The sequence below is a fragment of the Curcuma longa genome, chromosome 11 (genome assembly GCF_044706935.1).
Source record: "Curcuma longa cultivar G26 ecotype Majalengka, Jawa Barat chromosome 11, ITB_CL_G26_1.1, whole genome shotgun sequence".
In the NCBI taxonomy this organism is placed as follows: Eukaryota; Viridiplantae; Streptophyta; class Magnoliopsida; order Zingiberales; family Zingiberaceae; genus Curcuma; species Curcuma longa.
In genome coordinates, this window is record NC_133871.1 from 11512782 (window position 1) to 11540704 (window position 27923).

General features: G+C 33.7%; 1 protein-coding gene across 6 annotated transcripts; it reads left to right on the forward strand.

Moving 5' to 3' along the window:
- Positions 1–840: 840 nt before the first annotated feature.
- Positions 841–27881, forward strand: LOC141841557 (uncharacterized). 6 transcript variants are annotated; one of them, XM_074729727.1, is made up of 23 exons: positions 841–974; positions 1065–1100; positions 1424–1439; positions 1526–1596; positions 3881–3904; positions 6639–6804; positions 6908–6989; positions 7073–7150; positions 7227–7286; positions 7368–7472; positions 10642–10752; positions 11869–11907; positions 18803–18927; positions 20451–20584; positions 21131–21246; positions 21355–21397; positions 21484–21575; positions 23357–23405; positions 25181–25251; positions 26847–26963; positions 27045–27160; positions 27258–27303; positions 27663–27881. In XM_074729727.1, the coding sequence occupies exons 6-23, from the start codon at positions 6686–6688 to the stop codon at positions 27693–27695; spliced, it is 1536 nt and encodes a 511-aa protein (XP_074585828.1). In that variant the 5' UTR covers positions 841–974; positions 1065–1100; positions 1424–1439; positions 1526–1596; positions 3881–3904; positions 6639–6685; the 3' UTR covers positions 27696–27881. The 6 variants fall into 6 exon arrangements, with proteins under 6 accessions (XP_074585828.1, XP_074585829.1, XP_074585831.1 ...); XM_074729728.1 differs by lacking the exons at positions 1424–1439; positions 1526–1596 and adding an exon at positions 3393–3462; XM_074729730.1 differs by lacking the exons at positions 1424–1439; positions 1526–1596; positions 3881–3904 and adding an exon at positions 3393–3462.
- Positions 27882–27923: the final 42 nt, after the last annotated feature.

A 27923-nucleotide genomic window follows, 5' to 3' on the forward strand; every position in this document is an offset into this window, starting at 1 on the left:
TTCCTTGGTTAATCATACATCCACGAATAATTTCAATTATCACACATTGCGAATTATTATTTTTTATTGAAAAGATAATTCTAGAATTCTAGTGAGGAGTGATGCATAATTTATAATTTTTTAATTTATGATGATCGATGAAAAATCTTCGTTGGATGCACATGTCATTTTAAAATTAATCAGTTTTTAAAATTAGAATTAAATATTTAAATTATTAAAAAGTATGTAAATTAAAAAATAAGTTAACAAATTCTGAAGATTTGTTATGCTTGTAAAAGCATGTAAAGAACATGGTAGGCTAGTAATAAAGTACACGATAAAATTGTTACTTCTAAAAAATACCCAATATATTTATTAAAAGGTGTCAAGTATATGTTTGATTAGTAACAAAATATATGATAGGTTTGTTAAAAAGTTATAAATATTTGATAAATTTAACAATTAGCTTCACCAATATATATGTATATATTATTAAATTTAGTCCATTAATTATTAAAGAAATTGATAATTACGTGGCGAGTTAGTTTTTATAATTTGTTGCCAAAAAAATTAATTTTGATGCAAATTTTTTCAACGATTTAATTTTAAAATTAACTTATGATTTAAAATCAAAGATTTTATCCATTTAAATGTATCGATCTTGAGAAAACACATAAAAATTTTGTATGCCGAAGAGCTTATTTTAACAAAAAAAAAACCATAAATTAACTTATGGCATTTGATTTTTTCCATAAATTAATTTAAAAGTTTTTCCGTAAATTTAACACAATGGTGATTTACAAAATATGATGAAATGCTGGCATTATTTCCTTCCTCACAACAGCAGACCTCAACGACTTTGACGCAGCGAACAACCGACTAGCTCCAATCATCGTCTGCCTTTCCTTGTTTCTTCCATTTCCGCTTCTTCCTCTCTCCTTCAACTCGACGACCAATTCGTTCCTCTCGGCGACCGCTCTAGTTCCTTGAAAGAGGTACGATTGCTTGTTTCCTTTTACATGCCATGAAAGTTAGGGTTCTCATCATTCTATCATCCTTATAAGATTTGGTCCCATTCTTCGCAGACTGTTCCTGGGGAGAAATTTTGGCTGGAAAACGAGGTGATGAGCTATTATCTTGGCTTGGCATCAATTTGATTGCTGTTCCGAACGTGATCTTGAATGCTACTAAACTGATTTCGAAGTTTTATGCTCATCTATTTCGTCTTTGCTATTTCATGGCTTTGTTTCATTCCTTCCTACCCGTTTTCCCCTTCTTCTCTGCTCTCTCACTAGAATATGAATCGGCTCAGCTCCATAACATAAACGAATATTTTGATCTTCTTTCAATTCTGTATTTCCACTATGTGATCACTACTTTGAAACTTCTGAATTGTTTTCCTTTTTTGATCACTCGATTAAAGCTAGTTTTTTTCTTTTTCAAGGTACCTTCGATGATTGGTATGCTTTGTAGGACAATCACTATCCTTATCTCTTATCTAGGGATTGAGAGTCACGTCAAATAATTTATCTTTTTGTTTCCATAGGTCTGCTAAAGTTGTGCCTACTATTTCCATCTGGAATCCAATTATAGGAGCGTCTCTGAGTACTCAAACATGTAATATGATTTGCTCTTATTCTTGGAGAGTTAAACTCAAGGTTGGAATTTTGTTTGCTTGTGTGGGGTAGGGGTTTAAGAAGAAAGTACAAATATATGCTAGACTTGGTGATACAGTCGCAGAAGCCTTTCACAGGAAGTCAAAGAATGAGGGTTAGATCAAATAGGAAAGAAAGATACTTCATAAAATAGTTATCTATGTCAATGCTATATTTTGATGTCTTTTGCTTATGATAAAGGTAACATAAAATAGTTCTTAGAACTTTGACATGTGTCATTGATATACGAGTATTTATTTGACATCTAAGTTTCCAATAAAAAGTAAGTATATCATGTTTATTTTTAATGCTACCCAATTCTACAAAAAATCTTATATGTTACAAGCAAATATATTGGATTGTTTCATTAATAGCCTTAACTCACTATTTAATTTGACTTTGCTCTATTAATTCAACTATGATAGGTTATCAATAATAAAACAATTCTTCTCTATACATACGTGACATAGGTCATATGGATATAGTTAGCTTGTTGGGCTTACTTAAATGCTAGTCTTTAGCTTTTCCTTAATATTAGAAAATGAAGGAGTGGACTTTGGTTAGAGGTATTACTAGTTATTCAATTGAAATATATCAATTGTTTAATGGATCATTTTTGTGAATCTTTAAAATGATCGCCTTTGTATCACAATCATACTAAATTATGATAATGAACAAGAAACAACAATACTAAACGTACATGTAAAGAAGGAATGATCTATACTCATATTTCCAAACTAATATCTAAATATGATTGAGATCTTTGTTAGATTGAGTGATCCACATATTGTGAAATGTGCATTTCATGGTTTTGGATTTATCCTATTATAAATTTGGGAATGTTTGGAGTTAGAATAATTGATCTTTGCTTATTTTAGATTAATTACAATATACACTCTAATACTTGGACTCTTCATCTATCCCTTGCGTACTTGTGTCCACCCATTCCAAGTGGACACTTAATATTTCAATTATCAAGTGTGAAAAAATTTAGAAATAGTCATGTCAGGTGCTCATATTCATGCCAATGTTGGATGCTTGCAGCTCACTCAGAGTAATATAAATGCTCATAGATATGTGCATCCAAAATTATAGAATTGGGATGCTTATTTATGTAATATTTAGATGTACATATAATCTATATACATGCATATTGTACATTGATTTAGCTATTCATTTTTTTTACATAAATTAAAAAGACTATATCTATCTACAATACAACTATCTGTGAAAATCCAGATTATGGTAATTAAATTAATCGTTTTGATCTACTGTTTTCACATATATGATAAGTGAAAAAGTAATAGGAACTATGCAATACCATTTAATGTGAGAATATTGACTTTTATAGTCTCATTGTTTTTTCTGGCTTTGCAATAACTTCAAATCTAATACTATAAAAACATAATTTCTTGCTCTTGTAATTTCAAATTCAATGGAACAATTTGCATTCTGATGATACAGTTTTAGATCAATATAATGAATGATTGGTTCTATAAATCACACACCATGAGGTATTATGAGTGGTATGATATTCCATGTGGTCCAGGAGATTTTATACGATGGTATGATATTCTATGGGTTATAGACACAAATCAGAGTAGAAGTTAGATGGAAAGGATAGGCTAAGAATGAAGATCTAACATAAACATAATTCTAGTAAATTTAATAAAAAGGAGTATTTGTGTATTGCAATCAAAAAAGGATTTGGTTCGTGAGTTTATTGAATTAACTTGGATTTTGTATGCTGATCTCAAGGTCATTGGTTTTTAATGGGTGTTGAAGTGGAACTGTTGCCTCTTGATCAAGTAGCTGATACTTTAGCCTGGTAAAACATTAAATATTGTTCTTCTGATTATCACCAGCTCATCAGATATATCTTGCAATCATTTCTGCACCGTGAAATGTAGACTTTTGTTTGATCTTGGATAAAAATGTCAGTTTATGTGTTCACTATTTCAGATAGTACAGTGTGTGTATATATATATATACATAATAAAAGCTACTTGCAACAATTGGTATATCATTTCATTGTCAATTGTGCATCTAAGCTATAATTAACTTACCCAATAATTTCAATCCAGGTGTCATCTTATTTACAAATGGCTCATTTAATTGGCAGAACTGATAATCTAATTGTTTGGTTGGAATGTCATCACATCTATTTGATAAGTATTAATGTTATTTGTAACCTTGTTGTTATGATAAGACTTGCAGCTTAATTTTTCTATGTAATTGCCTTACAGGTGGAATGGTGGACTATAATCATGGTAATTACTGAGAATTATTCTGATTCATTACAGTAATTCATAACATTATATGGTAAGGTTGTAGTCATTTTATTGTTTTGCCTATTCGAAGCTTCCTTTCAAATCTTCCAGGATTAATCTCCCACATCATCAGACTTGTATGTTAATAGTTGAGAGGGGTGAGATAATGTACTATTATTATTATGACCATTATTACGTGAGATAAATGACTCCATATAATATCCGATAGCTAAAATATCCAATATAGAACTAAAACCTACAACACATATGACTCCAACAACAAAGGTAACTCTTAACACTCCCCTCTAAAGGTGGAGTACAGATATTATCTACATTTGACTTGTTATGTAGGCTAGAAAATCCCTCTAATAAGAAGATAAAACTAAGACACTTGATGATGATGATGATGAAGAAGAAAAAGACTAGTGAAATAGTTGAGAAGCTCAATGACACTATGCTAGATGGACAGGTAGATTGAAATTAATGACATGTCCAAGAAAAATTTTCATAAGACAGTTGATAATGATCTTGATTAAGGGAGCAAATGAATTGAATTGAGCCGAATAGTACGCAAATATTGATATTTGAGTTTGAGCTTGAAAAATATATGAGATATTCAAATTCAATTCGAAGCTTGAAAATACAAATAATTTTGGCCTCCCACGCAGCTAGACCTATCTTATACTTGCTCCTCTGACCTTCTTGCCAGCGGAATCGGGCCGCCGCGAGAAGTTTTCTTCTCGCGTGTGTGCGGGCGAGAGGCGAAAATCGGAACGAGGAAGGTGTGTGACGTGTGGAGGAGTACAACGGGCGATCGAGCGGGGTTGAACCGGAGGAGTTAAGAAAAGAACCGGACCGGGTTTTTAGGGTTTATTGTAGTGAATCGGTCCAATTTGTTCAAAACTAAATCGTTTGGTCCAATAGTCAAACGACTTTCGATTTGACCCAAATAAGTTTTGTCCATTTCGTCTTCACAAGACGAAACCCCTCATCTCTTTTGTTTTATTAAAATATCTTCCATCATAAACCAAATCAAGTTGGTTCATTTCGTCTTCGTAAGATGAAGTTCATTATTTTGCCTTTGTTCGGTCCAATCAGACTTTATTTCTCTCGATTTGAAAATCTAATTCTGAAACTCATTTTAAGTCATTCAGAGAAACTTGTAGTGCGTGTGACTCAATAGGTCCTGGTTATGTTGGTCGTTCGTAATTAATCATAAATTATGGAACGATCATGAGTGATACTTAGTAGTAGATCATGACTCCCAATTGACCAGAAAATCAACGATTGATTCCAGAACCATTTTTAAATTCTTCAGTAGCTATAATGAAATGTGTCACGTTCCTTTTACCGTCTTATACCTGCTTAGTTCAGGACATTGTCTATATGTGTTAGTTCCCACTAGGCTGATTACGTCACACCTAGCCTAAGCTTGTTCTCTTGTCCTATGGATTCAAGTTACTCGTACATATGTCCAAGAGTGTCATACTCTTTACAAGTGATGCTTTGGCCAAAGACTTTCGGTAACAATCCTAACAAACAGTCGCAAGGTATACACCTCTTTTTATAAGAGCGGTGAATCCTCTGTGAGCTATTCAAACATCTTCGGACATTTCGACTTATATCCAATCATTCCGTGTCCACACCTCTTTAAAGATGTTTGTTTAAGATGTCAAAGTATAAGCCTCTATGACCAAGGTGACTTGAATACCGCAAGTCAAAGGAAACTGACACTTAAGCTATACCGAGATCTTCATTGACATTTTTTTTATAGAACCATATGAATTCTCATGGCAGGTTACTCCAATGAACTAGTTACTTTTAACTAGTATTTACGTTTAACTCTCAACATCCAATACCTCCAGCCAGTGAGGTCAGTCGCTTGGTAACCAAGAAGTTTAAAACATACTAGTCTCAACATAATCGATGACGCCCGTGTTCATCAATTGATCAATTAGGAATAATTTCAATACATTCATAATTGCACATGTAGAGATGCTTACTAGTTGTGATCTAATTATAAATTCTCTCATGCTATGAATCGTTTTGCGGACATTCAGTAAATGAATTTAAAATCCAATTAAACACAGAGAATGTGCACTCAAATAGTGAATTGCTATTTATCAAATAAATAGTATAATCATAAGGCGATTGTCTTAGGATACCTCTTAAATATAACAATACTATCATAATCTTGTCAGTATTCACAAAGTAAACATAGCATGGTGTATATTCCAAGTTTTACTATACATGGTGCATGATCCAAAAATGTGAAACTTCCATTGTTTGTGTAGAAATCTATACTGACAACTTGATACTATAACAATATCATCATCATCATCAGGCAATTTCCCATCTTTGTAGTGGCTACTATAAGTTGTTATCCAGTATAAATGAAAATTAATAATACAAGATGATAGTTTTGCAAAATTCTTTTACTTTTAATAACATAAAGTTGCTGCCGTGTGATCTGGTGGTCACTGGTTTGAGTCGCGGAAACAACCTCTTCCAATATAGGATAAGACTGAGTACAATAGACTCTTCCCTGGGACCCCACATTGCCGGGAGCTTCATGTATCAGGCTGTCCTTTTTGTAATAAAATAAAGTGAAGTTTCTTTTAGTAATTTGATTTCAGTGTTTATTTTACACTCTTATCCTATAGTTCTGTTTCTAGAATATAAAATCTGATGCATATCTTGATAAGTTTGGCTGATACAAAACAATATTTATCAGTGTAATAATATAGGGGAGTATGCATGTTCCTTTTTATGGACGAGTAGATGCGAGTACATCAACCATCAAGTGTTTTGGCATCTCGAGTGATGTCTCCTAATTCAGGATATATCCATGGAAATGGCGATGCTGGTTATTTGCCTCAGACATCTGATTCTATAATGAGGTCTTGGATTATTGCATCTTTCATCAAGATATTTTAGCTAATCATTCTCTATTTTGAATTTGTATCCTGTAATCTCATGTTAAGCTTTTCCCCCCCTCTATAGGCATCACTATCACTATCAAAATGCTCCTGGCCCTAGTAATGCAGATGAACCCAATAACCGTTTAGTGGATCCAGACATCGGGGTAACATCTAGTTGGTTGAATGGTCTGTTCTTTAGTAAATAGTTATACTATATTTATTGTTCTCTTTTTCCTTTTGCTTTCAGGAACTTTACTACAGATCCCACATGCAGGAAGAAGAGATCTTGCTTCTTCGCAGACAAATGAATGATGCCTGTATGAAAGTATGAAGCTGATGATTTGACCTTTACTTTGCTATAGTTCATCTAAACTCATTTAAAATATTGTTTTGTTTTTAAGGAACTTGATTTACTCAATGAGAAACATATTTTGGAAAGAAGGCTTTGTGAACTGCGGATTGTACGTATACAATGCGAGTATAAATAATTTATAGAATATTTTTTTGTATGGAAGATTATGAACTAATGTTTTGTCCAATAGGCACTCGATGAGAAGCAGGATGATGCAATATCCAGTGCTTTGAAAGAATTGACTAAAAAGAGAAGCTATTTTGAAGAAAATTTGAGATTGGCTAACAAACTTAAGGTGGTATATACTCCTATCTGAAACTCTACTATAATTTGAACATGTTTCTTGTCTTCAATTTATAACATCTTATGTATATCTGTTATGAATTACAATTGGCATTATTCTTAGAAGTAATAAATCTTTGAACAACTCCATGTGTAATTTTTAGGAAATCCACTTCTTCAGGTATCTGCCTAAAGTTATCTGGCTATTGACAGTCTTGCATTCATAAAATCAGTTGGGAACCTGAGATTTGAGTTCGAAAGCTACATTAAAGCATATTAGATCAAACAATTTCCATTATTTTACAATGCTGAGGTTCTGTTACTTCAACGTTAATAGATGCCTCATTTGTCCTTTTGTTTTCACCTTCTTTTGTCTCTACATGTTCTTGGCCATGATGATTCGTTTCAGTCGGGGAAAAAGTTTTATTAGAATATTAGTATTAAATATAAATCCCAGTCAGTCTCATGGACTCAATCCCTGGGGGTGGCCGGTCCGGTCCCACGGAAGTTTCCCACCGACCACCAGGGTAAATCGGGAAGCGCATACGGCGGCCAATCCAGATGCCCAGCATCCTTTGATTGCGTTCCCCATTTGGAGGAAAATTCTTGCAAATACGCCGTAGCTGGGGATCGAACCGCGGGTCCCTGGGTCACAACCCGGATGTCCTACCGTTGCACCATTGCCCCGGGGACTAGAATATTAGTATTTAAGATTGTAAGTTACATGGCTTGATTGATGATGATGATAATGTAATTAGCATACAGGTAATTCATTGCAAATGTTTCTTGTTTTAGGTGCCGTGGATTGACTATTTGTTTCATGTTATCTTTGGATAGTGGTTAGGATTTATCATAGTATTCAAATCATTCAGATGTGAGTTTTTCCACTACTTTCAGACATTGGTGATTATTGGAAATCACATAAAGGTTGGTGTTTTTTGCTTAATAAATTGGGACAAAAAATTCAGATAGCAAGTATTGACATATTGTATGGAATATAAAATAAAGGGTGTTAACCACTTAACCTACACTCGATTGAACATTATGTTGATTGATTGAAGCACCTTGATTCTTTGTCACCTTTGCGATTCCATTGCTTTACAAATACTTGCCAATTAAAAATTGCATTAGTTCAACTAGGATATTTTAGTCTTTTAGTTATAGCCACTAAAAACAAGATATTAGATTTATGACATCCCAAATAACATTACGTAAGGTTTTAGGACTTAAACCATGTCGAAGGGGTTGAACCATGTTGATCGACACGAGCAACATTTACTGTTCCACTCACCGATTGACATTGAAATGCTTTAGCACTGACATCGAAATAGCGGCTCAAGACGAAAATAAAGAGGGAGAGAAGAGAAGTTGAGGGAAGAAGAATTCTTTAGAGAGAAATGGATGACGGGCATAGTGACGAATGCAATGATAGGTGTAGTGGGCGTGGCGGCTAGTGGGAGCAATGATGGGACAACATGAATTAAGGATAGGAATCACAGGGAGAGGGGAGATAAGTGTGGATAGACAAAAAAGAATTTATATAATTCCTAGCTTTTTAAAAGTATTCTTGTTCCAATTAAATACGATTGAACTCAATTATCTTATATGAACTTGGTTCAATTTTAAGTTGACCATAATAAATCCAAATCAAATTGTATCTAGCTTTTCCTCTTCCTATGGGTTCTCTAAGCTTTGGTTTAAATGTTTTGGAACAACTAGGGTTTGACACGATGATTTATCTAAATGTTATTTAATTAAATAAGAAGTAATTTTTTTCTTTTTATTATTTTAAATTTATTTTATTAGAATATCATTAAAAATACATGATACTCCTTTTGGTATTGGCAAGGTGACCTAATGTCTATTTTACTAAACTTATCTAATTAATTGTGTAAATTTTAGTTCGAGTTAGTGTTATATTAAATTTTTTTAGAAAGTGAAATATATTTATTTGCTTTTATCTAACAATTTTAAGTTGCTTAATGATTGAAAACTTACATAAAGCAATATAAAATTAATTATAAATAAGAAAATATTTTTTAAAAAATAGAAAACAAAAAACATATGAACATTCATTCATCAAAAAATTGTTAGATATATATAAATAATGAATGCGTTATATTAATAAGTCAAAGGCATCATCTCCTCATCCCTTCACTATACAATAACAAATCTAATTTATCTATATTGTTAAATCAAATTTAGATGATACTTTTACATATTTTTGAAATATAAAAATTACATTACTATGAATAATTTAAAGTAAAGATCGAAATAAATGTAACATAAATAGTGCCCATAAGATGTTGAACGTGGAGACCAATCTTCATGACCATTCTAGATGTTCTCGAACTTGATGCCTCTGCAATAAGACTAAGTAGAAATACTATTTCATTATGTGTAATAATAATAAAAAACTTGATTTTGAATTTATAACTTATGATAGAAGATTCAAGAGGTACCAAACATTTCACAAGGTGATATTGCAATATAGTCAATGGGTAATGCCAGAAATATAAATTCAGTAGTGAATATCTGTGACAATCAGATATTAAATAAATAAATTAATATATACTAATATTTAAAAAGAAAAAATTATCAAAACCGTTTCAGCACGGTTAAATATCAAAATTGTATGTTCCTATTAGAAACTGAAATACTGGTCCCATTTAAAATTAACCTTGGTTTTGAACATCTTTTCTAATCTCATATATGAACTAATTTATTATTTCTTACGTTTTAGATCTTTTTTCTACCTAGGCAATTGATACCTGGATCTTCTAACAATAGCCTTTAACTTGACAAGGAACCAGTGGTTAGGCTAGTTTGTTTTGCTTTTAATAAACTCATTCCTTGGGTGCTATGGCATATGTCTCGGAAGATAGCAAGCACAGAAAAGCAGGGAAACTGAGGGTTTTGTGATTAGTCTGGTTCCAAAAAAACACCTTGAAGGCTGAGACTTTTCTAACTTTAATCTTCCAGGTTCACATGCAAGACAATTGCATCTGTTATTTGTACATTACATTGAGCATCTTATAAATTCATTGTTTAACCTTCTTTCTAGTTTGTATTATAAGCACAGCTACTTTTAATTTCATCTGTCAATAAAATTTGTTAAAGCATATTGAGCAATGCATCTTCTTTCATTGATAATAACTAACTTCTTTGCCAATTTTGTTTAGATTGTTGAAGAAGAGATGTACATACTAACTTCTTCATTGCTGAGCTTATTAGCTGAATATGACATACGACCTCATCTGATCAGTTCTTCTGCAATCTCTTATTGTATAAAGGTACTAGCTAGTCACAATTGCACTCATTTTGCCTGTCATCCATTAATCATTTTAGTTATCACTCTTACTTCCTGTACATGCTTTATTTTGCTTCTACTCCATTGGTGCTTTTACAGCATCTTTGATGCTACAAAATAAGAATGTTTAATTACCTTTAAGAAATGATGATGGTTGATGTGAACTTTTCTTTTTTACAATATTACACAATTGATTTCTATGCTGACATAGACAGTACCTCAAGTTTAAGCTTGTTGTCATATCTAGACTGGCGTAAGATGAATTAAATTGCACAGACATATGATAACAATTTGATGTCTCATTGTGCATATCTGTTAATGTTCATTTAGTTCGGAATTGTAGTTTAAATATTCCATGATTCTAGACTCCCATTATTCATAAGCTGGTAATCTTTTTGATGCAGCAGCAGTAAGAACACTCACAAATATCAGAGAAAACCTAATTTTATTATAAACAAGGTCTGAGATATCCTTTGTGCTAGAGTCTCAGTCCCCAACAATAATAATGCAGTGCTAGACCATGCTGAGTGGGTCAAAAAGCAGTTGCTAAATGTACCGAGGAGGAGAAGAGTGGAATCGAGAAGGAGAAGTCGAAGAGGAAGAAAAATCAGTGGAGGCGACTTATGAAATCTTCTGTTTGATTCTGCCCTAGCTTTTAGTCATGAGTTGAATGATCGTTCCATCATGAATGACACACCCGCCTTTGCTTGCAGCCAAAACTATGGAAGACGATCGCAGTTGAGGAAGACGATCACCAAGAACTTGCATAGTGGAGTATTTCATGTACTAGTTGTTGGGTGGAATGATGAAATTTTGCCCCCATCAATTGGCATGATGAAATTTAAGACCTATATTCTTGTCTGAAATATCCTTAAATTCAACTTAAAAAAACTTTGTAAAAACTAGTATTTCATGCTAGTAACTCAGCTAGTACTTAAAGGTAGTTCCTTATTCACATGTTAGCTCTTCTTTCTAGCCATGTGGTTATGATTCATATATAGAAATTAAGACAATTAGCATTAACTAGAAATGAGAGGAAAATTAGCACTAATGAACCTGTGTGAGACTTGCTGATCTATTTTCTGTTTGTTTATTTCAGCAATTGTACCAGCATATGCAATGGAAGATTAGATCTTATGTAAGTTATAATTCTACTAACCTCAGGTATTTTTGCTCGTATTCATAATTTTGACTTGTCATGTGTTTTCCTCATGCGACATTGTGTGTGTGGAGTTTAAATTAAAAAACAGGCAATATGCATTCTATAACTTAGACCTTCATGGATTATCTAGGTGGTTAAGTTCTAGAAGTTGATGGTGTATATCGTATAACTTATCATTTAGTTAACATCTCGCAGTCAATTTCTTAGCCATAGAATTGGGTTTTTGTAAACTGAAAGTACACACTAGTTATGATAACTTCAAATAAATTTATTTAGAGTTTAAAATTGAACTGATGCCGTTCTTTAGCTTTCAAACTGATGTATCATTTTAGAGTTTAAAATAAAAAAAAGGCAATATGCATTTATAACTTAGATCCTCATGAATTATCTAGGTGGTGATGTTTTAGAAGTTGATGGTGTATATCGTAACTTATCATTTAGTTGATAACATCTTGCAGTCGATTTCTTAGCCATAAAATTTGTTTTTTTCTAAAATGAAATACACACTAATTGTCCAATGTTATTAAACTTCAAAAAAACTTGTTTAACCTGAAGCAAGTCATATTGGGTCCCAAGTGCTAAAATGAACTAGAAATCTTATCAAAATTGTCAGTCTTCCATGACCTGAAACACAAATGACATTCTATTTTAACTTTTAAGGTAATTCCTCAGTGCACTGCAGACATTGAGATCTGTTTCTAAAACTGATTTTAATGAAAATCCTTAGTTGGTGTAATTCTGATGATCTTGTTATTTTATAATATTCATAAATTGTGCTTGGGATTTGCCACATTTAACAGAGAAAGCATGCAACATTTGGAAAAGGATGAAGAATAAATAATATTTGCTTGAGATAGTATAAACGAACTGACAACTCTAAATTTCTTAAGATTCAGGTAAACATTTGAATTAATTGTACAAAATAAACCACGATAAGATAATATGAAGTTTATCTTTGCTGGGAGATTAAGAATGGATACAAAATGACATCACACCAATACCTGAGTAGAAGCCCCATTTGAATGAGGTGTATGAGCAGTCTCGACAAAGTGTGTATTGATTCTTTTTTCATCTCTGAGACAAGATAATTGATGAATGCTAGTTAGAGATAAAGGAGTGAGAAATATTCATTGATATTGTTGATGCTTAACCCTTTATTTCAAATGTAGGCGATGTAGATAGATATCATGAGATGCCCGATGCCCTTGCAATGTAGGTAAGATTATGTACAATAGACCCAATATGGTCCGACTCTTTTTGGGACCCTACATTGGCAAGAACTTCATGCACTAAATTGTCCCTTTTTTTATTAACTTATAATAAATAAATAAAATAAATAATCACATAAGAAATATTGAAATGTGGTATGGATGGAGCAATAAAATCCTACCCAGCCTTTTACTATTATTAACTTATTAACTATTGACAAGTATGATATTGGTAAATGAACTGAGTTATACAAGAGTAGAAAATGAATGTATGCTGCTAGAGATGTGTTCAACCTTAGTTATGGATTTAGGTAGAAGGAAAATGGAATGCGTCATACATTTTGTGGGAGTATCTCTATGAGATAAAGAGAATATCTAACCATCTCGAGTAGTTAGGGCTAATGATTAAAATTTCGAGCCATGCTAGTTGACAAGGGTGAATTTTTTTTGTTCCACTTGTTGGCTGATATGCAAGAAGTTTTGAAACACCTGGTACATGAATAGATGAGCGTGGATGAGTGGAACTTAAATTTCATGCCTTCATCACAATCGTGTCTTATGTGAGAAGCTCTAAATCATTTATCGCCATGTGAAGCTTCAAGTTAAGGAGTTCATCCTTTGTCGTTAGAATCTCCAGATTGTTCATCCTTGCGAGAAGCATCATGTTGGCTCCACCTCCTATGTCCAACCCTCCTCTTCCATGCCTAAACCCTAGCTCCAAAACCCTTAAGCTTCCTCCTCCTAGAGTGACCGACACCACTTGTCGACACAATTGAAGCAGCATGAAATAATTTTGTTTTGGTTGAGGACAAAAATCTGGGCTCAGATAGAGAGTTGGCTATGGTTGGTGGTGCCACATGAGCATTGTGTAGAAGATGACTTGGGTGGCTAGTTAGGGAGTAGGAGACATTCTTGGCATGATTAGATTTTTCACATTGGCTACATTGTGGCCTGTTTTATTCATCAGAATGCCTCCACAAGCTATCTAACCCTCTACAGCCGCCTCCACCACCCTGAGACTCGTCCAATGGAATAGAGGTGCTACTAAAGATTGCAATATTCACACAATCCAACTCAGGACAAACTATGTGCAGAAACCTATTAACAAGGGGCTTGTCAAAATGTTGCCTAACATTAAAATCTAATGCAATCAGTAAAATATCTTGGAGATTAGTAGTAATTGACTGGAGTTGGCCAATATGTTAATTATCTTGGTGTTAAACTACCACAATTGAAAGAGGTACAAATCACATTATAAACTCAAGAGAAATATCCTGTATACAGATTTGAACCTGTATCTAAGTTTCATACTTAAAAAAGCAACGAAGTATGTTTGTGCAATTGAGATTGACGGATTGACAAAGGAGGGAAAGAAGTTGTGCATTGATACACTGCTAAGAGGCTTTGCTGTGCTCAAGAATATGTGATATGTTTGGGTAATGAAATGTTCTAGCTATTCTTGGCCTATGAACAGAACTGTGACTGCCCAAGAGGCATACTCCTTTGATTGTTAGAGAGCCTAAAAAGCCTGATAGACTGATGTGAGGGATCATCAGCAACATGGTGGATGAGTTTGACAATCTGAATTGCAGATAGCTCTCTTAAAGACAACTGGTGTGCTGTGAGAAGACAAAATAGTTGCTACTTGTTCTCAAAGATACCTCAAATTAAAGTAGCTATAGGTGAATCAATCTGTATCAGCGAGGAACAATGCTTGTAGGAGGTCTGGATGAATTGGGGCCTTGGGGTGCAAGACCACTGTGGTTAGTGAATTTCAGGGATGAGCGAGGCACAATGCAGCCAGTGGTGGCAGGCGTGCAGAAGGTGTTTTGCATGAGTACCATTCAATGTAGGACGCTGCCAAAGGGTGTCTTCTATGTAGAGATCACCCATCCATGAAAGAAGGAAGCTGTGAAAGAATGTGCAATGCCTAACAGAGATTCCTGTGTGATGCAGGAAGATGCGTAGTGCTTAACAGAGATTGCATCTACCAAGAGACACACCCAAGTAAACATTTGTTATTGTTGGAAGGAGGATCAGAGATGTCAGAGATTGTGTGTGCATGAGGGATATTGGCTGGTGGAGTGATCGGGATCACCATAACCTTAATCTAATACTTATAGAATTTGAAATGGGAAATTATTAAGGTATCTTACTCATGGTAGCCCGTAGCCTCCTCTATCTAAGTTTATAATTCATTGATATACCATGGTAGTCCCCTCCCCGTAGCCTATGCTTATTATTCATTATTGTAAAATAACACTAACATTTTATTATATGGTGTTTGCAGGTAGGTGCTTAAAAGTTATATTTGATAAATATTCTAATACTAAGATTAAGTGGAACAAATTCTTGATACTACATAAGATGACAAAAAATAGAAAGGAAGAATGAGAGAAATTTAAAAATAAACACAAAGCAAGAATTTGAAACGTATGCCGTAAGGAAATGCAAGTAGAAAAGGACAAACTAAGAAGTATACAACAACAACAACCAAGCCTTATCCCACTAGATGATGTCGGCTGTATGGATCCTTTTATGTCATTGAGCTCTATCCCCTATTATATCATCATCTATACTTAAATAAATTTTATCATATTTTATTGTTGCTAACTACGTCTTTCTTAGTCTTCCTCTTTTTCGTTTGATGTGCGTATTTGTCATAGTTTCACATCGCCTAGCTGAAACATTTATTGGTCGTCTAAGTACATGTCCGTACCATCTTAAACGTCTCTCGGAGTTTTCCCTCAATAGATGCAATTCTAACTTTCTCTCTAATACTCTTATTTCTTATTTTATCCATCCTCGTATGTCTACACATCCATCATCATCTCTGCAACTCTCATCTTTTTCTCATGTGCTTGAGTCATAGCTCAACATTCAATGTCATATAACATAGTAGGTCTAACTGCCATTTTGTAGGATTTTCTTTTAAATTTTAGAGATACTTTACAATCACATAAAACATCCGACACTCTCCTCCATTTCAATCATCCTGCTTGTATTCTATGTAAGTCATCTCTCTCAATCCCTCCATTGTTTTGCAAAAATGATCATAAATACTTAAAGTTCTCAGTTCCAGATAACTCGTCATCCCCTATCTTAACAATTGTCTCATTACGTCTAATATTGCTAAACTTAAATTCTATATATTCTGTTTTTACTCCACTAAGCCTAAAACCTTTCACTTCTAATGTTTCCTGTCAAGGTTCTAGGTTAACATTTACTTCTTTACGTATCTCATCTATCAAAATAATATCATTTGCAAACAACATGCACCATAGTACTATTTCTTGAATGTGTCCAGTAAGTTTGTCCATAATTAATATAAAAAGATAAAGACTTAGAGCTGATCCTTGATATCATCTTATTTTTATTGAAAATGCTTCAATTAAAATTTCTGAAGTCTTCACTCTAGTCATTTCATCCTCATATATATCTTTAATTAGTTCAATATATACTACGCTAACACCTCTATTTTCTAGAACTCCATATAATTTCTCTTGAGACTTTATCATAAGCTTTTTCTAAGTCAGCAAATACCATGTGTAGATCTTGCTTTTGCTCTCGATAATTCTCAATTAATTGTTTGAGAAGATGTATAACGTCTATTGTTGACCTTTCAAGTATGAACTCAAATTGTTTTTCGGTCACTGTGGTTTCTTTTCTTAATCTTTTTTCTATTACTCTTTCTTAAAATTTTATGGTATGACTCATTAATTTAATAATCTTATATTTGCATAATTTTGTACGTTTCCCTTATTCTTATATAAGAGTACTAGAGTACTTACCCTCTATTGATCAGACATTTTTTTTCATCTTCAATTTCATGTTAAATAATTTTGTAAGTAATTCAATACCTTGTTTCCCTAGGCACTTTCATACCTCTATCAAAATATCATCTGATCTAATGGCTTTTCTATTTTGCATCCCATTTAAAGCTTGTTCTACTTCTAAAGTATAAATTCTACGATAAAAATTTAAATTTCTATACTTATTTGACCTACTTAAATTACCTAAGTTAAGTTAATCATTTAAACCTTCATTAAAAAGTTGATGAAAATACCTTTTCCACCATTTTATTTTTTCATCATTTACTAGTACCCTATTGTATTTATCTTTAATACATCTTATTTGGATAAGATCTTTTATCTTCCTTTTTCTCAATTTAGTTATTCTATAAATATCTCTTTCTCCTTCTTTTGTATCTAATTAAATCGTTCAAAAGTTTCATTCTTAGTTTCATTCACTGTTTTCTTAGCCTTTTTCTTGGCTCCGGTATATATTTTTTAAGTTTTTCTCGTTCTTACAAATATATATAATTTCTTATAGATTGTTCGTTTTCCCTTCACTTTCTCTTGTATTTTCTCATTCCACCACCAAAATTCCTTACTTGGTGGTGCATACCTTTTTGATTCACTGAGTACACTCTTAGCTACTATTTTCAACTTTGATATCATCTTATCCCATGTCGTATTAGAGTCACCGTACATTTCACCTAATACTTGTACTCCTACCTTTTTCTTAAATATGTTTTGCTTCCCATCCTTTAACCTCCACCACTTAGATAATAAACCGACTAACATTGATAGAACATCGGATGGATCAATCAATTTGTTTTATGATTCTTATCTTTGTGGTTGACATAAACCCTAGCATATGATGTGATGATGCGGGCAATATCAAAGGAATGGACTTTAACATGTAAGAAGCTAGCAGTGCTTGGTGAAACTTATAATAAGAACTGAATAGTGGCTAGTTAGTTCTCCCTCTAGATGCACCACAGTTATTGTGGCTACAAAAAGGCAGTGGAGCTCTGATAGTTTTGTTAACACTATAATATTGGTATATATTCATAACATTATTCATAATAATTATATGATTTTATTATTTATTAATGATGGTATATTAATAATATTATTTATTGCTGATAATTTTTTATAAACACTATAATATTGGTTTTGTTAATCACTTGATAACATGATATTATCTATGAATCGCTTTGTAATATTTATTGAAGATCTTATATAACATGCTGATATTGATATTTAATACAAATTCTATACTAATTATTTACATTATGATACTAGTAATAATCTGATATTGCTGATTAATAATTGTATATCATCTAATTTTAAATTCATTCTATTGCAAAATTATCCTCAGTGTCTTAAGCTTGTTTATTTGCTTGCGGTATATTAGGTGTCAATACATATTAAATATTATTTAACTGTCAGTGCATACCGTGCGCTTTCATGTAAAATCTAGATTCATTTTCGTTTCACCTATTTAGTGGGGTAAAGAGTTATTGTTTTGTGGTTTCTTTTCTTTGATTGCTTTTGCATAACAGTATTGTTTTATCTGTTATCTTAGTATTATCTATAACTATTATTTATTTTAACAATCAATTTATTCATGATGTATTGCAAGCTTATTGTACGGATATATGCCATCTCTTAGGAAATGGACCTGATAACCTAAAGGGTTATAAGATTCTTCACCCAATTTCTTTAAGAATGCAATTTTGTATACATGGTTTAACTGTGTGTTTATCCAAATGGTTGGAACAGACACCACTTGATGATGGTGATAACAAATGGTTTTTTGCATAAATGGTATTCATTTGTAGTTTGTAGAACTGAATTGTGATATCATCCTTGTAGGAACCATTGTTTCCTGAACTTCGTCTGTATGATCAGGATCCTATGAATTTGCCTGGCAAGATAGTTTCCAATGAAAAGATGGATATGATGGATTCAAATATTCCCCAGAACCCAGATATATATAAGTTTGTATAAGATCTTGTCTATTATTCCAAGTTTTTCTTTACTGCAACTATTCTTGCGTTCGAATTCCTGATAAAAGACTTAAGTTACATTTGCCAGTTAAGGATTGTCAGGTGGTTATAGTTAATCATCATTCGTCACTGTGAAGAATTCGTATTTAGTGATATATGTTTCAAGTAAAAGAATTATAGTATACAATTTCTGTTCAAATTCTGATACTTTTGATAACCTTCTGAATGACATTTAATTTAAATCCAGAAGTCCCAGAATTGTTATTGTCTTAGTGTCTGTCCAATCCAGTTTTAATATATTGTTTTCTTTTTGAAAAAAAATGTTTGAGTGGCAGAGTGCCCCTCTAATTTATATTATCTCAAATGGCACGATGATACAATTGGCAGGTAGTGAGACTTGATTGTTACAAAACTGCTTAAAACATCACTGACTAAAAATAAAAATATCCAGAGGTATTATTTTGTTTGAGAGCATGTATTTCCTCAAGAACAACAGTTTTCCACTCAGGAATAACTAGTGCCTCCACTTGGGAATCCATGATAGCTATCCATTTGCAACCACTTGAGCATAAGACCTTTGCTATGTTTTTGTGGGAGGGTCGAAAGTTGTATCTCCTGAGAAACCTTTGGCCAGAGACAATGGACCTCAAAATCAGCAGCCCAGGAGGAGACTTCCTTCCCACCTTGCCCAACACTTGCAACCTCTCATTGAAGGAGTGTTGATCACCAAGAACTTGAGCCACCACCTCCAGGGACAGAACTCAGAACCAACACCCCATGAGGAAGGAGGACACACTTCCTGGCTTGCGCAATACCGACAACCTCGCATTCAAGTAGTGTTGATTCTTAAGAACATGGGCCACACCTCCAGGTTGAAGAAAATCATGAAACCAAAACCCTTAGACTTCTTGAAGATTGTCGTAGACGATATAAGAATCTGAGATGACACCTCATTCAGTGAAGGGGCTCCCTAAGTTGACAGTTTAATTTGACAATAAATCTTACTTGCTTACTGATAGGGATGCATTTATGATTCCAAAAGGTTAACATTAATTATGCTATTCACAAAGCATTGTCAAAGCAAAATCATGAATATTTATCTACATCACATATGGCCAACCAAAGTTTGTTTCATAATTAACTGAAAGTTTGTAAAACCCAGTATCAGAAATTCTTATCTGAACTTTGTTGGTCACTGGAAGGGAAAATGTTTGATTAGTAGAACTAACTGATTCTTAGAGTAAGATGTTTCAGGGATAGAAGAATTAAGGTTGTATAGTAGTGAAAACAGAAGTAGTGCCGTAGATGAAACAAGATATGTTGAATATGTTAATTGTTGAAAGGATTCATTAAGATCTAAATGAAGTGACCCTAAGACTTGTTTGCATCTCCTTTAGGTTTTGGGAGATTCTATAATTTAGATACATGTAATTCCTTTCTTCCAGTGATAACTCTGTCGAACTGATATGGACATGCTGAACTCTGGCTTCTATACTAACCAATATATCATGCAGGGAGGTTGGTGGTACCAGTGCTCCAGGTTACTTTGATCAGTATGGTCCGGAGGTACCATTTAGACCATCTAACACTGATGCACAGTTCAACATGGGTACAATGCCTGATAACCAAGTTTCCTTTGCTTCAGAAGGTAAAGAAATGGTGAATTAATACCGTGGTTTTAAAAGTGGCTACATAGGAAACTACTGAATGGTATCACAACGTTGCAACCACATGACATATATTAGATATAACCCAATTAACTTAAAAAGTCTAAGCATTTCTATTTGGTAGCTTCCAAGTGTTAAACTCTTGTTTTGCAAGTGATTTACATATTAGAAATAAGTCATATGCATGCTACTATATATATATATATATATATATATATATATATATATATATATATATATATATATATATATATATATATTATTCCTTTATCATATCTTTTTTTTTCATGTGGAAGTATGATTGGATGTATCAATTAATACACTTTTGTATGTATGTTTTTTATTTTTATTAATAAAAATATTTTAGATATTAACCACATGCTGCTTACATACTGCAAATGCACTGGGCAATATGTGGGCTACAATTACCACCTACATTCACCTTTTGAAACTTCAATTAATATCATAAGACTTGACCTTTTTAAATATACCATGACTGGTTTCATTGTCTCATTTGTGATGGGCAGGTGGAATGGACTTACCAGGTATAGATGGCTTTCAAATATATGGCGATTTTTTGCCAGGATGTAAGTTACAAGCTGCTGGATATCCAACAAACGGAACTACTCTTTGCATCTTTCAGGTATTTTCAATTTATTATGGTCACTATTGTCTGAGGATGGTAAATATTTTTGTTTTTTAGTTGTGGTTGTTCTTTTAATGATCTTTTTTTTCTGGATTGCCTTTCTAGTGGATTCGTGAACTTGATAATGGCACTAGACAGTATATTGAAGGTAATCTTCAACAAGTTCTATCTTTTGTTACTTTATACGTTTCTTGCTGTACTTGTTTCTAATCAAGTACTTGATCTGGTCCATAGGAGCCACTGTTCCAGAATATGTGGTAACTGCTGATGATGTTGACACTATTCTTGCTGTTGAGTGCACCCCCATTGATGACAGTGGCCATCAGGTGTGTTGCAAATGCAGCTCCAAATTTTCCAATACTTCAATATGCTCGTGTGAACTTAGATAATGCCTTTTATTTAGATTAATCTGCCAACTTTGTTTTCATGCTTTCCTGCTTGAGAGCATTGTTTGTGTTAAGGTTATTTGATTTGCATGTCCACTTTATTTGCAAATACTGGCTTAATAAACATGATTTGAAGAGTTAGTTATTGCCTTCCAAAGATTGACATGTAAGAGTGATTTTGGCACGAATAGGTTGTTTAATTTGCTGTATGTCTAGATGTATGTGCATTTCTTTTTTTGGATGTCTTAGCACCAAATCTACTCTTCAAATATTCAAAAGGTATGTACCCCCCTTTGGCACCTCATCCTTCTCGGAAGGAGTAACAAACAACTTTATCCTTAGTATTAAAAGGACCATTACCCCCCTTCGGCTCCTTAACAGGTGCATCCTTCCCCTTAGTGGGAATATTTCCTTACTTTTAACTTGAAGCTGAAAGCGAGGACAGTTGAGAGGTAGAATCATGTGTCTCCCTCTTAGCCACCGGTCGACACTCACTTTGAGTCATGTGTGGTTCCTTGTTAGCCCCTAGTCACCACGCATTCAAACAGACGGTCTCTGCCGGTCACTTCTCTCTCCTGTCTAGGATCTCCAGGTTCTGCTCCCATAAAAGGAGACTCAGTCGGGAATTTAACATCATCTCTCCTCAAACAAAAGAAGAACAAAAGCAGCAACAAAAACAAAGGACAGCCAGTGTTGCAGGCATTCTATTGTATCTTAAGAGGGAATGTTTGGAAGAGGAAGTATTGACTGTTAGAATTTTGACTGAGTCCTACCAGGGTTGAGCTTGAGACTGAACATGTTCAAGTGAACAATTTCCATTTTCTAATGATAGAGTTGCAATAAATAAAATAATAATTGTATGACATCTTTAAGTTGTCTTCCCTTTTTGTCGTTAAACTGCGTATCTACCAATTTCTGAGCTATTTTTAACAGGATTCTACAGTTGTTTCCTTGAGGCTCTCTAGATGGAATTATGCACTCGATATCAAACAATTGGATGTAGAATTCTGCTCTAATCTGGTCAAAGTGATTTATAGTCTCATGTAATACTTAACTGTAATAGATTGTAATCAGTCATTGATGGCTAATGTTCATCTGTCTTAATAGTCACAAGATATGTTTTGATAATGGCCAAGGGATCAACCATTTATCTGAATTCAAGGATTCTCCTAGCTTATAAATATATTATTGTTGAATCTTTCCAACTTCGAAGAGTTGATGCAGAATCAAGCACTTTGATGTTTGAAGAACTTTTGATCAATTTATAGGTAGTTAATTAATATCTTCCCGAGGGTTCATTTGATCAGGTTGGCTTTTGTTATTTTCAACCATAGACATTGTGGATGTTACTTGTGAGTTCATATTTAGTTAGACTCACAATGTCAGGGACTTAAGCAGTTCAATGTTACTTTACCAAGACCTTTACATTTCTTGATCTAATTTAGCTAACTAAAACAATTAGAGAATTTGATTTCGGCTCGAGATCAATTTCATTTGGTTATATGAATCTGAGAAAATGTAGCGATCTAGTACAATATAATTATTGATGAGAACGTCATTAACAGTAGGTTTTCCTAAATATTATTCCACTGTGGCAGAGTTTGATTCTTTGCTTTTGATCAGTAGTCATTACACTTTCCACCTATGAAATTTTAGTTCCCTTCAGTGAATTCTTCATATGTATGGTTGGTCTAATGATTAATTTATTCCCTTTTCTTTAGGGTGATCTGGTGAGGCAATTTGCCAACTACCAAAACAAGATAACATGTGGTGAGTTATATTATTTTTCACTACCGTCATTGTAAATAGTTGTCTGGGCATTGAAAATCCTTTTTATCTTTGACTTGTTTTCTAGTTTTAGCCACATGTTCGGCACAACAGATGGGATATTTGAGAAGATCTATCATGAGATGAAAATTTTCAACTCTAAAGTATCCCTTTTTGGTCTCTTTCTGACAGGCTAAGCTTACGGCAATAATATCTCAAGTTTTATTGCAAGAGTCAATTATAAGAAATTGTTTTACATGACTAAGTTTCATTTGATTTAGAAGTCATATTTTGGCGTATTGACTGTGCCCTGTTGCCATCACTTAGAAACTCTTCAACTTGATTCAGAGTATAGTAAAATAGTGACTTCCTTGCATTCTGCACTCCAAAATCCTTCAAAATTTAACAGTCCTTTGTGCAGCAGCATTAAATTTCTATTCCTTAACAGCATTAGTGCCAACCAGATCTTAGTAGGCTGGTACACTAGGACTATCAAAATTAAGTAAATAACTTGTCCAGCTAAAATGACTACAATCATGAATCATTAGCACTTCAAACTTATAGGTTGGAAGGTTCAATGGTAATTGCATTTTGATGTAATCCTGTAAGGTGCACTTAATGAGCCAGATTTTTTTCTATTTATTTTATTTGTGAGCAATGAATTCATATATTGATCTAATAAATTATGACTAATCAAGTTAACAGTAGCAAAGCCATGAACCCTTTGCTTTATGACCAACAAGTAGCCTCCTGTGATAAACTAGTGTTACCTTGGAATTAAATGTTTGAGCTGCATGGTTTGAGATATATCACATTAACTACTGAGACACACACTCAGTAGTCACAAGGGCATTTGATGCCAAAACTGAGTGCTCACTCAGCAGATGGGTCTTGTCGTGCTCATAGTATTTAGATATGAGCACATAGAAGGATCTCATGCCTTCATAATGTTTATTGCTTTCTATTTTGCTAGAACCAAAATGATCCTACTATGCTAGAACCAAAATGCTCCTACTATGTTACCTTACGATGAAACAAAAAATAGCACAAAGGTCTTTTTTGCTTCTACTTGGTAGTGTGAGGAGAGATGGGTCCAGGCTCCTCGCACTACCAAGTAGCAGTGAAGCCAACAACCTCCACCGCATCCTTGGCCACCGGAAGGTCCTTGCCCACCGCCACAATCAGCTATGCCTCCATTGAGGTTGACATCTTCCCTGACCAAATGGACCCTAAGACACAGTGGTGTGTTCCTTAGATTGCATCAAGTCTCATGAAATCACCAGCTCAGGCACAATCCTTATCTATGTCAGATTATCTTTGTTTCGTTACAAATAGTCCTGCTGTCTTGCAAAGTAGCATTTTTTAACTCCCTAAGATTCTAGTAAGCCAGAAGCCATTCATAACTCTTTGTGATAGCTTGAGGACTCGCTTATGTGATGTATAACTGCTATTGCATTAGGACTTACAGACATCCTTGGGGACCCTACACCTAAGATTCTAGTAAGCCAGAAGCCATTCATAACTCTTTGTGATAGCTTGAGGACTCGCTTATGTGATGTATAACTGCTATTTGATCAAGAATATATCTTGAAGGAAAAGCTGCAAATATTTTACAGACTTATTTTTATCAAGCTGACCTCAGGACAATGCTGCATTTTCATCTAGTTAGTGAATCATAAACATATAAATATTTTTGTCTAAATCATGTTCTTTGAGTGTTTTAGGTGTTTATCATTAGATGTGTACATGGTCATCTAAATCTGATTGTCATTCAACAGATCCAGAGATGCAGCATGAGATTGATTCCTATATTTCCACAGGCATGGCAGAGTTTACTGTTAAGTTGTGGGTACGTTTATTCCTTAATCTGATTACTTTTAATTTTTACACATGTTTTCTATAAGATTTGCATTACTAATTTAGATCATGCATATTTGTTAACTTAATTCAGCCCAGATCTTTAGCATCTGGTGTCTTTCTAGTACTAGTTTTAGTACTAACTTTTATTCTTCCCTCTCTCTAGAATCTAGATTCTATGAGTCTGCAGGATTTTGAAGCATGATTGTCCTCAGATGAGATTAAGCCATACTATGAAGGCAAATCTTTCCTCTAACCTTCTAATCTTTTAGATGGTCTAATGTCTTTTTTGCACCTCATGGGGGATGATCCTTCTCTTTTATCTAGATTAAGTCAGGAATCAGTGAGGGCACTGCAATCTGAATTTTCAGAACCAAGTCTAGCTCTTTTTATTGCTAAATGATTGCATCTTGCAAGTGATTTGGTTCCTAGTTTTCAGGAAATATTTCCTTTTTAGCATCCAGCTGCAACAAAGAAATTGTTTTGAAAGCATGAAACACTATCTCAGCATGTGGTAAGCATAGTTTAAAATCTCGTATCGTTTCATCCGATATAGGCGAGACATTTCATTCCTTCCGTAGACTGGCACCAGCACAGGCACGCCTTCAGTGCTAGCGCGCCCCGAGGTCCCGCGGACGCATCGCGCTATCCTGGCAATGTGTCCGGACGCATCGAGCTGGCTCGGCTAAGCATCTGGGCATGTCTCGTTGGCCCGTAGGTCATCGTGGAATCATCGCGCGGGTTGGCCGCATCGCATGGGCCCGCGGTCGTTGGCGGTACAAAACAGGGGGCCAAAGGTTTTTAATTTAGGTTTAATTAAATTTAATAATTTTAATCAACTCTTAACTATGATTGGGATAATTTAGACATACTTAATTAAAGCCTAATAAAATTATTCTATTAATTATATATATATATATATATATATATATATATATATTAAATATTTAGATTAAATTTTTTATTTTTAGTTAATATATTTTATAGTTAAAAAATATCAAAATTATATCGGCACAGTACAATACGGTACCGAAATTGTATCGTTCTGGTTCAGGAACCGAAACCTCGACACAAGTTGAGATTTTAAACCATGGTGGTAGGTGACACTTTTTTGCTTGTCCTCGATCTTGAAGTAGGTCATTTGTTAGCTGAGCACACAAAAGGAAATACATTTACCCAATTACATGATCCTCATAATTGCAAGCATGTGAAAGAAGTTTGTTTCCTAGCTAATGAGGGCAGGGTCTGAATGGAATACATTGTATCCTTGGTGATAGATATTTGAATGATAAGGATTTGAATACTACCATTCTGATCAAACTGATTCTACTGAATTAGTCTTTCAGTGGGATTTCATTAGGAGCTGACAATAGGATCCTTGATTCTAATTCAAGTTACAGACTGTGCATAGTAAAATGTGCAAGAACAAAATCTGCAGGAGTAAATTTTTAATGGTTAATTTTGAGTTTTATTAGAAGATTGCTGGCAATACAATATAAATGCATCAAGTTAAGATTGAACTCTTTTATCTATTTGATAATAAATAATTGTCACTAATCCATCTACTGCTCTTTGTTTACCGAACAGATGGATGCTTCTGATCGGGAACAAACAACACTTATTTTGAAACGTTCAAACTATCTGATTAAATTCAAAAATACAGACACAGTGGTGGTGGATGAAAAATATTCACCCGAGTTAAAAGTATGTATTGCAAGTAATTTGTGACTGTATTTAGTACTTGATTTATTGACCATTGTGAATACACCGCTATTGATTTCACAGATGAAAGTTCCACTCGGTTACACAACCCAATTTGTGTTGACCTGTTCAGATGGAACTAATTTACCACTTTGCACTGACGAGAGTTGTCAGCCATTTAACATGGAAAATGATGTCAGGTGAGTTCACTCAAAGCAACGCAAGCTGCTGTTCCTTATTCATTTTTTCTTTATTCCTTTTTTATGTCAACTTCTTCTCCTTCGGGGACTTGTGTAGGTTACGAGATATTATTGTATTGACCATGAGACATTTCCAATCCAAGGTAAATACTGACTGATGTAGAAGTAATGATGTTTCAACTTTCACGTGCCATAGCTGCTGCTACTTTTTTTTTTTTTGAATTAATTTAAAATTTTTTATTTGAATATTGGTTGTCTTTTTCTTGTAAATAAGAAAATATCAATGGAAATGGACAGCTATGGAAGTAAATATGGTATTTCTTTCCTAGATAATAAAACCCAAGTGATAAATTGCAGTAAGCTATTCCTTTTGTTTTAGTATCCTGATGAAAAACAAACATCTTATAAAATCTTTAGTGTATATTTTATTTTACCATTTTGTATTTTGTTTCTTATGATTTATTAATGCAACTATGAGGTACTGATCCTCAATTTACGGCAGGCTCTCGATGCTAAAAGGAAGCTGAAGGCGTAGAAGACAACTATATCGAATTATATATAATTTAAGTTAATTTGTACCACTTTCATTCTCTATTTTTATATTTTTAATAAAGTTAATGTTCCATGTATTCATCTTTTTTAGCATTAGTAATTGATTTGTATAGCTTCTCTACGGTGCTATTATTTTTATGATCAGGTAAGGTAAGGTTTTAAGTATTAATTTCTTGGAGCATCCATGGTGTGTCCATATTTGATACTCAGC

Coding starts and splice junctions, on each gene's coding strand:
- LOC141841557 (XM_074729727.1), top strand. CDS start 6,686: ATGCGAGTACATCAACCATCAAGTGTTTTGGCATCTCGAGTGATGTCT. Junction 6,990..7,072: donor TAGTGGATCCAGACATCGGG/GTAACATCTAGT, acceptor TTTTGCTTTCAG/GAACTTTACTACAGATCCCA. Junction 21,576..23,356: donor TTGATGACAGTGGCCATCAG/GTGTGTTGCAAA, acceptor CCTTTTCTTTAG/GGTGATCTGGTGAGGCAATT.